The 13,539-nt window shown below is 45.0% G+C and overlaps 1 protein-coding gene across 1 annotated transcript; it reads right to left on the reverse strand.

The window, feature by feature from the left end:
* Positions 1 to 405: 405 nt before the first annotated feature.
* Positions 406 to 1,125, reverse strand: LOC130613466 (uncharacterized). Its single transcript, XM_057434806.1, has one exon. It carries the CDS (start codon positions 1,123 to 1,125, stop codon positions 406 to 408), a length of 720 nt encoding a protein of 239 aa, XP_057290789.1.
* Positions 1,126 to 13,539: the final 12,414 nt, after the last annotated feature.

The following is a 13,539-nucleotide window of genomic DNA, read 5'->3' on the forward strand; positions in this document are numbered from 1 at the left end:
GACCTTGTCGATGGCCTCTTCTGGGGCCTTGTCAACAAACCCTTTTGTGCACATCTTCGGTAAAAGGTGTCACTTGCCCTTACGTAGGGCCTCTTTCAGGGCTTGGCGTTTATTGGGTGGGGGTTCCACATGTTCATTTTCTGCGAAGGCATTGTCAAAGACTCGTGCAATATCGGACATTCTTTTCATTTTTCGACGATATCGAAAAAGGCAAAACGCGATAAGAGCATAGGGTAGGATTATAGCGGCTAGTAGGCATATGTCCATTTATTCCCTTGCAGGCACCAAGCGGTAATGGCCACGGCCAAGCGTCGTAATTTGATCGGGTTGCACGAGCCTTTCATCATCCTCCCTGTTAAGGGCTAATTTTGATACCTCCGGGGTGTATACCGCATGATTCTTATTTTAAATCAGCACTTGGCTCTTGTAGATGTCAACGACCTCATCCAGACACCGCCGATAGCCGTCAAAGGTGATAGATTTTTTGGTTACACACCTCTTCACCCCTTGCGCCCATGCTTCACCCCATGCTTTGCGATCGCCTCCCTCTTTGGCAAGGCTCTCGTAAGCATAGAGTTTTGACCTTAGGGTGATGAAATCGGTCATAACCTTCCCACTTAATTCGTCCTTCATGAGGCCTACAACCTTCTTGTTCTTCCCTATAGGGAGAGGCCTCCCATCATCTGGATTATAGGCACTTGTGTCAAAGCGTGTTTCAACGTCCTTTGCGATATCCCTATGAAAGTCCTCCGTTCGTATATGGTCAACGAAGCTGTCCGTGTCCATGTAGCAGAGCTGTATTTTAGAACCATATTTTGGCTGCATGAAATCGTAGTGGAACTCGTACATTACCATTTTTGACAAGATGGCCTGTCCTATATACACAGGCTTATTCATCTTGACCTCTGTTTTACCCATCTCTATACCTACTAGGTGTTTGCTAAACCGGCTTACGCCCTTGAAATTCGGCTTCATGACAAGCTTCATGTACTTGTCCTCGTTGGTGACCAGCTGAATGTTGCTGTAGTTCCTTATGTTTTCCATGGTGATACCAAACACGCTTAAATTCATAAGCTTGTAGAAGTCCTTCTCGAACTCCTTTTTGGCAGCCGTCCTCAACCTCATGTTGTGATCGATGTACCCCTTCAGTTAAACCGGATGACCCTGCACACGCTCTTGAGCTCAATCCCATGTTTTAAGTCCTCATTTAATGCCCTGATATGTACTTCATAATTTCGCTTGTCCTCTAAGTTTCGTACTAATTTCTCGACCTTGTGGACTATCGTGCGTTCCTGTAGGAACGGCAACTCGTTATGTTTGTCGTGTAGTCTCTCCGGGTATTCGATATCAACCTCCAGGATATACCCATGCTTATTATCTCTAACGAGCTTCTCGATCCGCTTTTCGGTGAATGCGTCGACGTTTGATACCCATTTGAAGCCATCCGTGGGCAGGTCTTGACGCATCGCCCAGCCGTACAAAATTCCATACCTTTTTAGCGTATGCATACTCATGTCGCTGATCCCCTTCATATCTAGCTTGCTGTGGAACGCCTTCTTGGGAGGTAGCTCCAACTCTTCAAATCGCTGCCATCCATCCATATACTCATAGGGATATACGCCTTTTCGAAGCATCAGCCTGAAGGTATCATCTTTGTCGATGAATTTGGCCATAGATGGTACGTTTGCCTTTACCTGGTCACGATTAAGCTGCTTCATGGTATTTGAGTCGCAATTTTTACACCAGAATTTTGCCATGTAATCAGCGTCTATGCCCTGGAATTCCGAGAAGGTATCCGCACACTGGTGGCATTTCATACCAGCGGCGTTTGTACCAATAAGGTTGCTTGCTAATTTGTCTAGACTTGATGCCATAAATCGACAGCTGTCTATGAACCTGATTTTGATCTTCTTACACACCTCACCATCGCCATCACCCATACCTTTCAAGCAGTACCTTGATTTTCACGTTAAAATTGATATATTTCTCGGTATTTTCTGCTATGCAACCAATGTCCTGGGTGTCGTACTTCTCGCCTAATTCCCGTATGAAGAGATACGGTTATATGGCTAGGTATTTTGTATTTTAGATTACAGCTGTTATGGGCTGCGCCTCTATACAACCCTAAATAGTGACAATGGTCCCTAACTTTGCGGTTATTCTCACAGTCATCGAAGGGTTTTAGGCAGATATGGCAGTGCGCGGCCTCGTTGTACTCCCTTTCCAGGACTTCTGTTAGAGGCAGCATGTCCTGCTGTGGATATGTATTGTATAGTCTTTTTACTTCATCCTCTAGGTGGTTAACGAAGCGGGTGACGCAGTCCTCACCCCTGTATAATGTTAGGTGATCTGGTACATCCCCGTAGGCAAGGGTGCTATATGTGCACCATCCAGATGGTACGTGCTTGCTCAGCCTTTTCGTCTTGGTATCCCTGGCATCCTCTATCGGGATGAGTAGACTCTCGAAGTCTGCATAGATGGCAAAGGGTACCTTGAATTGCTGTTGGCCATGCCTCTGTTGGCATCGTATTTTTAACAGCCTCATGGTCCTTGCAATACCTATAATGCTTATCCCTCGATTCAACTGTGGGAAAGCCCTGTAGGCAGTTTAGAAAAAAATGCATTCCATTCCTATTCTTCGAGGTCTCCTTGCCTAAGAGCCTCGATAGACTTTTGACGGCTGTATAGTGGGTCTTTTTATCATCGGTGATAAGCAATAGAGTCACCATCTTGGTACGCCCGTTGTGCACCGATCGACGTAGGATGTAGACGTAGGATCCTCTTTCCCGTTACATACAAGACATTTACCGCAATGTCCGGGTTATTCGCCTCAAATTTGTATATGCTTTTGATACTTGTTGGGAACTCTATACCCTTCCAGTTATAAAGGTCTATGTAGGGTTTCAGCTTGCTGATCATTTGTGGATTGTGGATCTTTTTCAATCTCCGTATGATGTAAGGATGTTATAACAGCCCACTTGAAGCATTCCCCCTCCTTATTTTTTGTGTTAATGACGGCCTTCTTTAGTTTTATCCATTTAGGTAGTTCAACATATGATGAACCCCTCGTTAGCCTAAGCTTGTGAAAGTCTACATCGACGTGTAGAATTCGACTAATCGAAAATCCGCTTTGAGGTAGTGCTGGGTGCTCCACATGTGTTTTAATCTAAGTAAACACCCTATCTAGCACCTCGTCTACGTCGCTGCCCTGGAAGACTGAGGCCATATTGCTGTTGAAGGCCTTCTTCACCTTAATGTACTCATCGATAACCCCTCCATATTTGATGGCTTCTTTCACATGATCCAGAAGGACAGCTGTATCTTGCCGATCCCTTATCTTCTACCTGCCCTTCAACCAATGTTTTCACGTTTGGTGGCACCATCCCTATATACTCGTCAACGTCGGGCCCTCCTATATCGGGAATGCGGAAACTTCGGAAGGCCCTGTGGAGAGCATGCCTATGTTCTTGAGGTGTATAGTCTTTTCCCGGTTGTTCATATAGATTTTGGATATCTTCCAAATATTCTTCCTCGGTCTCTTCTTCCACCTCGTCATGAAGTGTAAGTTTCGCGCTGGCTGCCCCGCCATAGATCCCCATCACACTACGTTTACAGGCCGCATAGGTCCTCTTAACCCCCTCCTTTATAGGTTTTGGGACAGCATCAGCCAACCAGTTGTACCATCCTCGCATCTTGGTTTTCACGATTGAATGATTTTTCGACATTTCCTGTTTCTCGAATATATTCATGGCCTCCGGTGTTGGTACTATAGTCACGGGCTTGACCAGCTTTCGTTGTCCAGCCCTTCTGACCAGTCTCCGTGGTACGTTCCCCAATAAAGAAATCAATTCAGCCTTGCGTAGCTTGTAATACCCGGCTAAACCACGGGATTTTGCAATATCGCGTAATTGCTTAACGGTGTATGCATCCATTTCTTTCTTGTATAGAGTTTTTTGTTTTATCAGAAGATTTCATTCTGCTCGACCTAGCGTGTCTTCACTGCGCATGCGCTAATTTTTAGGGAATTCCCTTTTTGATGTATGATGTGCGCGTTGATTATTAGGGAAATGCACTAGAAAATTGCTTATTTATAGCATTGATGACATCACTGTACAGAATATTAGGGATACTGTATAGCTATGCACTGATTATTAGGCAATAACCCCTGATAAGCACTCCATGGTACCGGATTTGTTGTGCTTGACTGTGGCGTGCGCGTGCGCGTATGCGCGATTGCTCCAGAAAAAACATTTCTCTATCTCAACCCTAATAACAGCCATACATGTAAGTCACGTGGTTTTCCCTACCTGAGCAGGTTACCATTACTATAGTCCTTCCAGCTCCGATGCACTACGACGTTTCAAGTCATTTTCCTTGGCGTCATGGCTTTAGAACACTGATAACTAAGTGCACAGCTCTCTAAAGGCTGTGGTCTAGTGTTCCCAGTCCCGATGGACTACTGCATCCCGAATTGTTTTCCTTGGCGCCATGGATATGGAACACTGTTAACGACGTGCACAACCCTCTGCAAGCCGTAATACTGCTTTTTGCAGCGTGATAAAGTTCTTACACGTAAATTACGTGTTTTCATGCTCCCACGAAGGCTACCATTGGTCTAGTGTTCCCAGTCTCAATGTTTAGAGGGCTGTGCGCGTAGTTGCCTGTGTTCTAACGCCATAGCGCGAAAGAAAACGACTCGGAACGTCGTATTCCAATGATAGTGGGAACATTACATCAAAGGTAGCCTGCCTGGGGGCGTGAAGCACGTGATTTACGTGTAAGGCCTTTTTTAGGCTGCAAAAGGCTATATTACGATTTACAGAGGGCTGTGCGCCTAATTAACATCGTTCTAAAGCCATGCCGTTAAGAAAACGATTTGGGACGTCGTAGTCCATCGAGACTTGAAGGACTAGAATAATGGTAAGCTGCTCAGGTAGGGGAACCACGTGATTAACGTGTAAGACCTTTATTATGCTGCAAAAGGCAATAATACAGCTTACAGAAGGGTGTGCACATAGTTAACAGTGTTCTAATGCCATAGCACCAAGGAAAACGACTGGGAACGTCGTATTCCAATGATAGTGGGAATCGTAGACCATTGGTGACCTTCCTTGGAGAGTGGAGGCACGTGATTGAGGTGTAAGGCCTCTATCAACCCGCAAATGGCCATATTACAGCCTTTCGAGGGGTGTGCACGTAGTTGCCGGTCTTCCAACCACAGCCTTTAGAGAGCTGTGCACTTAGTTATCAGTGTTCTAAAGCCATGACGCCAAGGAAAATGACTTGAAACGTCGTAGTGCATCGGAGCTGGAAGGACTATAGTAATGGTAACCTGCTCAGGTAGGGAAAACCACGTGACTTACATGTATGGCTGTTATTAGGGTTGAGATAGAGAAATGTTTTTTCTGGAGCAATCGCGCATACGCGCACGCGCACGCCACAGTCAAGCACAACAAATCCGGTACCATGGAGTGCTTATCAGGGGTTATTGCCTAATAATCAGTGCATAGCTATACAGTATCCCTAATATTCTGTACAGTGATGTCATCAATGCTATAAATGAGCAATTTTCTAGCGCATTTCCCTAATAGTCAACGCGCACATCATACATCAAAAAGGGAATTCCCTAAAAATTAGCGCATGCGCAGTGAAGACACGCTAGGTCGAGCAGAATGAAATCTTCTGATAAAACAAAAAACTCTATACAATAAAGAAATGGATGCATACACCGTTAAGCAATTACGCGATATTTCAAAATCCCGTGGTTTAGCCGGGTATTACAGCCCTCAATGGACTACGACGTCCCAAGTTGTTTCTTTGGCGCCGTGGCTCTAGAACGCTGTTAACTACGTGCACAACCCTCCAAAGTCTGTAATATGGCCTTTTGCAGCCTAATAAATACCTTATACGTAAATACCGTGCTTCCACGCTCCAAGGCAGGCTACCACTGGTCTAGTGTTCCCATTATCATTGGACTGCGATGTCCCAAGTCGTTTTCCTTTGCGCTACGGCGTTAGAACACTGTTAAATACGTGCATAACCCTCTAAACGCTGTAGTATGGCCTTTTGCGGCCTAATAAAGGCGTCATTCGTATATACCCCTGTTCTACCTGCCTGTGCAGGTTACCATTAGTGTAGTCCATCCAGTCTCAATGGACTACAACATCCCAAGTCGTTTTCTTTGACGCCGGGGCGTTGGAAGACTGGCAACTACGTGCACACTCCTGTAAAAGGCTGTAATGTGGCCATTTGCAGCCTGATTAAGGCCTTACACGTAAATACCGTGCTTCCACGCTCCCAGACAGGCTACCACTGGTCTAGTGTTCCCATTATCCTTGGACTGCGATGTCCCAAGTCATTTTCCTTGGCGCGATAGCTCTGGAACACTGTTAACTACGTTCACAGACCTCTGTAAGCCGTAATATTAGAGATAGGAAAATGTTCGTTCTGGGACAGCCGCGCACGCATGCACGCACATCATACAGCAAATGTGCAACTGCTCCAGAAATGGTGTCACGCTTCATTGCATAATATATAGGGACTTTCCTAAAATATTAATATATATGACGTCATCGACAAAAATAGATTTGAGCAGCTGAGCTCGGGATATAATAAAAAACATGAGCCATTATCATGAGAACATGATAATGCCTGATAGGGTCGTTCGATCCAATTCATGGTTGCTCGCGTTTGTTCCAGACTATTTAAAAAACCCCAGAAATGTGTAATGGGATAGTTCGAGATAATCCCTAGACAATTATTCTCATTCCATACCCTTTCAAGTCCCAGGAAATGTGTACCAGAGCGGTTCAGTCAGTCCTTCCTACTCAATTTTGTTCCAGACCATTCAAAAACGCAAGAAATATGTACCGAGGCAGTCCCACAAACCCCAGGGTACTCGCGTATGTCCCGGACCATTTTAAAACCAAGGAAATGTGCATTAGGCTATTCAAAGGAGAGATTGGCTGATCTTGCGAAATGCGAGGGGGTATTTATCCCCAATTGCTTGAGGAATATCGACAGAGGAAAGCGGCAAAGGCCAAAATTAAGGAGGAGCTGCTTCCAATGGCTTGGCATCCTGATAGAGCCATGGACTGGTGTTTTTCGGAGGATGAAAAGGCAGACCTTGAGCTTTTGTGGAGTAAATAAAACGATAAATGAACAATGCGATGACTGTGAACGGGTACTCGACACCTATGACAGATGCCTCCGTCCACAGAGGTTCTTCGTAAAGGGTAAGCTGCTATGCTGGTATTGCTGGTATGGGTATATTACATATAACGGCGGCCACTGTCCATGTAAACGACCCTAGTTGAGCCTATCACCAAAATAAAAGGATGTTCAAATTTGGTAATGAGAATTTTAATTCAAGAGACTTTTATGCCAAAGCGAATCCACTAAATATCGAAGATGTAAACATTGAAAATATAGTGCTAAGTGATGCTATTGCAGCAAACAAGGGCAAAGATGAACGTTTCGTTATTGGTTATAAAAATAGTGACAACAAGCTATCACCTCTATTGATCAAAACACCCAAAAAGCTCTATTCCAATGGTGCCTCGTGTTATGATGAGGGCTGTTCTCTTACCATATCATTCGATATCTATAACCATCCCGAGTGGCTAGAGAAGTATAAGAGTATCCTGACCAAGGTAGAGTCATTGGAGGGTCATTGCTTCACCACCCCACCTGTGAAAAAAGGTAAATACTTCACCACCAAGGTGAAGGAGTGGGAGGGTGAAGTCAGCACCGACTTCCATTCTAAAAAAAGTACCACTAAAACAAAGCTGCGAGTGCAATGCCATCATCAAGTTATCTGGCATCTACAGGCAAGGTTCAAATTATTATATGCAAACCTACCTGGAGGAGTGTAAGTATAAGGTTGTCGAGTTTTATGGCACCCGCTATCTTAGTGATTCTGACGACGAATCCTTCGTCGTAGTAGACTAAATGTGAGAGGTTTTGGTATGTTGTTGATTCAGCATACCAAAAACAAAAGGATGTTCATTACCGAATTAAAAAGGAAAGCCAAGGTGTTAGGTATCCGTAACATTTCAACCATGAATAAGGCCACTCTCATCGAGGCGATTCGTAAGGTTAAATACAAGGATGCCTCCACTCAAACCGATGGACCTTACTGCAAACCATGTTCATTGATAGCATTGGATAAACTTCTTGAACAATGCTCGAGAGCTCCTAAGGATAAGCGTAGACGAGTGACATATGATGGAGATTTACTGATCGATGGCGATACTGGAGAATTGCTTAATTAATCAAGTATGTTGAACAACATACTAGACCATGTATATTCTTATGAATACGCGGGTGGTTCCTCTAAATACCGCTGATATACTGCGCAGATTGTAGTTTTTTGAGCAGTTCATCTTTCGCCTCCTCTCGACCTTTCGCGACAAGCTGCTGTCGCTCCCGTTCATTGATCGAGTCCACGATTTTGCGTGTTCGTTGTCGGGCTTGCTCCTTCAGCAGCATGTACTTTTGCTTTTCCTGCATGATTAAGCTGAACTCATGGTCGCTAATCACACTATTCTCCACAGCTCTCGAGATCAAGTCTACGATAGAGTTTAATTTATTTTCCGCCAGTAATCTTATACTTTCATGCTTTTTACTCTTAGTATTCAGCCTCTTCCCCGCATTCCGTAGACCCGCTTGCGCCAACCCTACGGCAATCGTATTTCCACCCATAGCCACGGCTAATGGTACACCAATTCCGGATAACATACTACCAATGCCAACGCCTGAAGTTATCACACTTACTGCTAATAGCCCTTGATCCATATATCTAACCCACGTATCATGCATTTTGAACTTTTTTGGCGAATTTGTCCCGCTCTTTAATTTCATTACGTAGATATTGTTCCACTTCTTCGATCTTCTTCAGTCTATAGACTTGTGAACTGTCCTCCGTGGGTGCAGAAGGTAAAGGCGTGTAAAGCTTTGTAATGTCTGTCATTTATTCTATGAATAAGCGAATAGTAATTCCAACGAATAAAACGTTTTTATCGTGGTGATACTCATCCGGCAGCATGAACTCAAGACGAACCGTCGAACCTTTAAAAAGAAGGTATACAAGGTTATCAAAACTCCACGTAAGCATATCTCCCTAGGCACTTAGCTCTTTGGTGGGAAGCATAGCCAGTATCTTGAATTTTTTTTCGTTAAGCAGGCATCTTTCCTCATCGAGCTGGTGGCAAGTGAGTCTCAATCGCTGGTAAACATCAGTCCTTTAGTAGCTATCATGGTCGCCTTCGGTAAACATTCACTTGGTATCAAAATTATACCCCATAAGATCCGTCAGTGTTTTATCGACTATCACAACATATCCTTTACTAACTCTGACTCTACAGACTCCGTTCCTGAGCACGAAAAGTTTGATTCTATCCCCTACTTGACCGTTGATGATACTCAACAAATCCTCGATCCTATACAGACCTTTCTCGATCAAGATGAGGGCTTCAAAAGCCCCGACACTAAAGTCCCCATCATTAGTCGACCCAGGCGCCGCTTTGTAAATATTGATCTCGTTCTTTTTTCCGAAAAGGTTCAGCCACGTGGGTCGAATACTGATCGATTTCAAGGCTATCCTCGTGTCCTGGCCTAGGTAGTCCTCAAAAATCGTAGGCTTTTCGTTATCAGTGATATATAGTTGTTTCATGTTTCTTTAAAGAAAGATGAATATATATTCGTATAAACCCGCAGCCAGGTACAAGTCCAACAGAGGTGAGTGGCCTCTTGGCGTAACTAACTTGGAGCATCAGGACCTCTACGTGTCTACGATTAAGCATATTTCCGTAGCCTTTCTACAGTTCAACAAATTACCCCATCAAAGCTCCCACTAACCTGTTGAACGATCCTGTGAGTGTAAATTGGGAGGGGCGAGCTTTGGAGTATTGGAACATCCAGGTAAATTTCGCTTGTCATTGCGCGACAACAGCGCTGGGGATCTCGGCCAAGCACATGAGTGGCTCCGTGCCCCTCGTTCAATCCATTTTCAAATCCCACGTATACTATCACATGAGACGTATTCTTGCGGGAATGAAGGTACCCATGCCATACGAAGGAGGCTTTTCCCAATACGAGAACCCCTAATCCACCTCGGGATATGCGCAAATATGTCGTGAGTACGGTGCGGACCCCAACGCATTGTACAAGTTCAAAGCCCTGGTGTCATCGTTGACAAATGGTAGATGGTGGCCGCAGGTTGATGGGGATTGGGCCAAGTTTATCATCTCCACTAGCCGGGGCCTGACATCGGAGGGCCTGATGAAGCTTAGGGAAAGTATTCACGTTTACGTGATCTTGCTACTAGGATCCCAAGCGAGTGCCAAGGCCTCAATCCTAGGCTCTAACGCCGATAACTTCACGGCTAGACAGATCCTCCTGCAGAAATTCGAGGCCATGGTACAGCACAAGGAAAACGTAGGTCAAGACATCACCGAATTTCAAAAGGTGCTCCAGTATGCACAGACTCCGGTAAACCTCGCCGTGATGTCCAGCGTGTACATGCTCCCCTCCAACATGGACCTCCGCATTGGAAAGATTGTGGGGTATAGCAATAACGTTTTAATCGCGCCATCTAACATAGGTGTAGGTGTGGAGCTAGACCTGAATGAGCCATGCCGTCAAACATGAGGCATCCTTCACCACACCTCCGAGGCAACATATCGAATCGAAGAAAACCACACCTTGCTGTAATATCACAGTTGGTGCGGCGGCCGCACCCCTTTACAAGAAAGCCCACAGGCAGCATGAAGATAACAAGGCCACCGTTATCACGTTGGGAGTAGGACTGATCCTCGCATATATTTGGTGGAAGTAAGTCTAATCTGTTGATCAAGTTAGACGTGAATTTACGACCTTTTTCCTCTCTTAGCCCCGACGTAAGCCACAACAATACCTACAGCAGCAGCCAAGGCCATATACAGATGCTTTGCCGCAAATTCCACAATCTTAGCCGCAACTCTAAAAATGAACGATGCAAAACTACCAATAATCTGAGCTGAGCCAGCCTTACCTGCTAGGTACTTTATGAATTTGCCGAGTCTTTCAAGCCTGCTCTTTGAAAAGGATCCTGAGTTTTTCAACCAAAGTTTTATCATCCCCTGCGATCTTCATCAATGTCTTTTTGATGTGTAGCAGCTGGCTCTGAGTGTCGAATGATAGTAAACCGTGCGCTTTTGCACTAGCCTCTTTTTGATCATGTAGTCGTTCCAGGTCTTCCTTGGCCTTGGCTATATCCCTGTCCCAGATAGCAAACAGGTTCTCGGATGCTCCAGGTGTGACCTTCTTGCTCTCAAGCCTTTTTACGTTGGCTTCTGCTTTGTCGATTTCACTGTCGTAGAATACCATTTTGCCCTTCAGGTACTTGAGGTTATCACGTAACGTTTGAAGCTCGCGGTTTAACCCTCTTCTTTCACGCTCTGTGATATCCCCGCCAAAGGAAGTATCTTCGATCAGGCTCTCCGTGTCATCGAGCACATTCTCGAGTAGCGGCAACATTTCAATGTCATCAGCCTTTTCATTGACATTATCCAATTCGTTAAGGAGCCTCTGAGCCATAGTTTTACTACCCTTGTGAGGTGTGGTATAGTCGGTAAACCCCATGGTTTGCAATCATCCCGCACCTAACCTCCTCCGTATCTCGAAAACGGTCCTCAATTCACCATTTCTTTTTGTGAGCTCTACACCATCGTAAAGAAGCCGGTTCCCCTCGACTTTAAACTCGTTATAGTATCTCGCACTCGGTTCTCCCAGCTCCCCACTAAGAGCTTCGTAAAAGCTATCAACCTTCGACCTCAGTAGTTCCCCCCTTGCCGTGAGAGTCGTGGTGTCACCTTGTGAAGATGTTGCGGGCTCGGTGCCTGTTCCTGGAATATCCTCGGGTCGAAGGATCTCACTCTCGCTACTAAATTCCTCAGGCTCATATTGAATATCTTCCTCTGGCGTAAAGTCTCCTTCGTATATTGGATTAATCGGCATTTATTCAATCCCGTAAATCCCTAATAATAAACATGTACGGAACTAAGCTAGATCCTAACAGAGAGGTCAAAACTATTCTCGCCATTAAAGGTAAGAAGAAGCGTGTTAAAATCTCCCACAATCCCAGCACGATCAATTAAAACAAAGATTTGTACGTGGACGTACCTAACTTGGGTAAAGATGATGTAATTTTCCCAGGCTTTCTTAAAATCCTCTTTGACCTAGAGCTAAAGGGGACTAACACGAAACGCACCATCGTTAGCAATATCGGGAAGGCTCTAGTACAGAATCTTCGTATAACACTCAACGGGAATGAAGTGCTGAACATCAGCGATTTTAATATCCTCGGAGTTTATCGGGATCTCTGACTCCCAAAGTTTGACCGAGGGAACAACCTAATTTTAGAAGGCATAAATCCCAACGATGGTACAATCCGAGCTCTGCAAGTAAAAGCCAGCGACCAAGTAGGAAATGATGAAGAAAAAGCGATCATGGCAGCTTACGGCAACACCTTTTGCATCCCTATCGGTAAAATGTTCGAGCTTACGAGGGATCTGCCATTCTATCAAGCAGGCTTACACAACAGGCTGCAGTTCGTAATACATTTTGCACCTCACGACCAAGTCATCAAAGATTCGGGTACGGCTGCTGCTTGAAGCACGGCAGGCAAGCCAGCTGATAGTGGGTATAAGATCACCAACATCTGCTTAGAGTTTGATAAAGTGACAAACGAGGATTTCGCGAGTATTATGATGTCTCGATACAGCCTTCTCGCCCTACCCTACGAGAGTGTACTCCGTAGCAAAGTGGTGACCATGAAAAAAGCCGATACCTCCTACAATCTCCAGATCGATACCCCAGCAAAATCTCTAAAAGGCATCTTATTACTATTCATAGATCCGGGGAAATTCAAGGCTTACGTCAGTGCCAACGAACAGTTCTATAATCCTAAGATCGAGAGAATCACGATCACTGTCGAGGGTGAGCCTAACGAACTCTATTCGCACGCGATGTTGCCCAAGGACCATCTCGAGCAAATCGTTAAATTATTCGAATCCGACGATAGAGAAGTGACCATTGGGCAGTTCATCACTGAGCGCTATGCGCTGTTCATTGATTTCCGCAGTACTCCAGATCACAGTCTCCATGGTTCTGGAAGGCCCCTGCAAAGGCTTAGTGATGGGATTACCTTACATATGACCAAGAAAGCGGATGGCACGTGGGATATCAGGTGTTACGTCTACTTCTTGCAAGATGCGCATCTGAACCTTTTGGATGGGAGATTTCATAGTATTCAGCAAACTGTCAGGGTATGGCGAGGCAGAACATAAGAGGCACGATAAAACTATCGAACAACTTCAAGCTGCTCAAGCCCAATGGGTACGTGACAGACAGAGCAAAATCGATTGGTACAACAAGAGACGGGATAAAGAGCGTGCTGCGGGTCAGAGTTTGAAAGAGTTAGACGAAGGCATGAGAGAATATTTTATCGCGACGATCGAAAAAGCTCCAAAACTCTCCGACTTCTACACGCCCAGTAAA

This window comes from Hydractinia symbiolongicarpus, chromosome 11 (assembly GCF_029227915.1).
Source record: "Hydractinia symbiolongicarpus strain clone_291-10 chromosome 11, HSymV2.1, whole genome shotgun sequence".
NCBI classification, from domain to species: Eukaryota; Metazoa; Cnidaria; class Hydrozoa; order Anthoathecata; family Hydractiniidae; genus Hydractinia; species Hydractinia symbiolongicarpus.

Bases quoted from the DNA above. Each gene is read 5' to 3' on its own strand.
- LOC130613466 (XM_057434806.1), bottom strand. From the start codon at position 1,125: ATGAGGTTGAGGACGGCTGCCAAAAAGGAGTTCGAGAAGGACTTCTAC.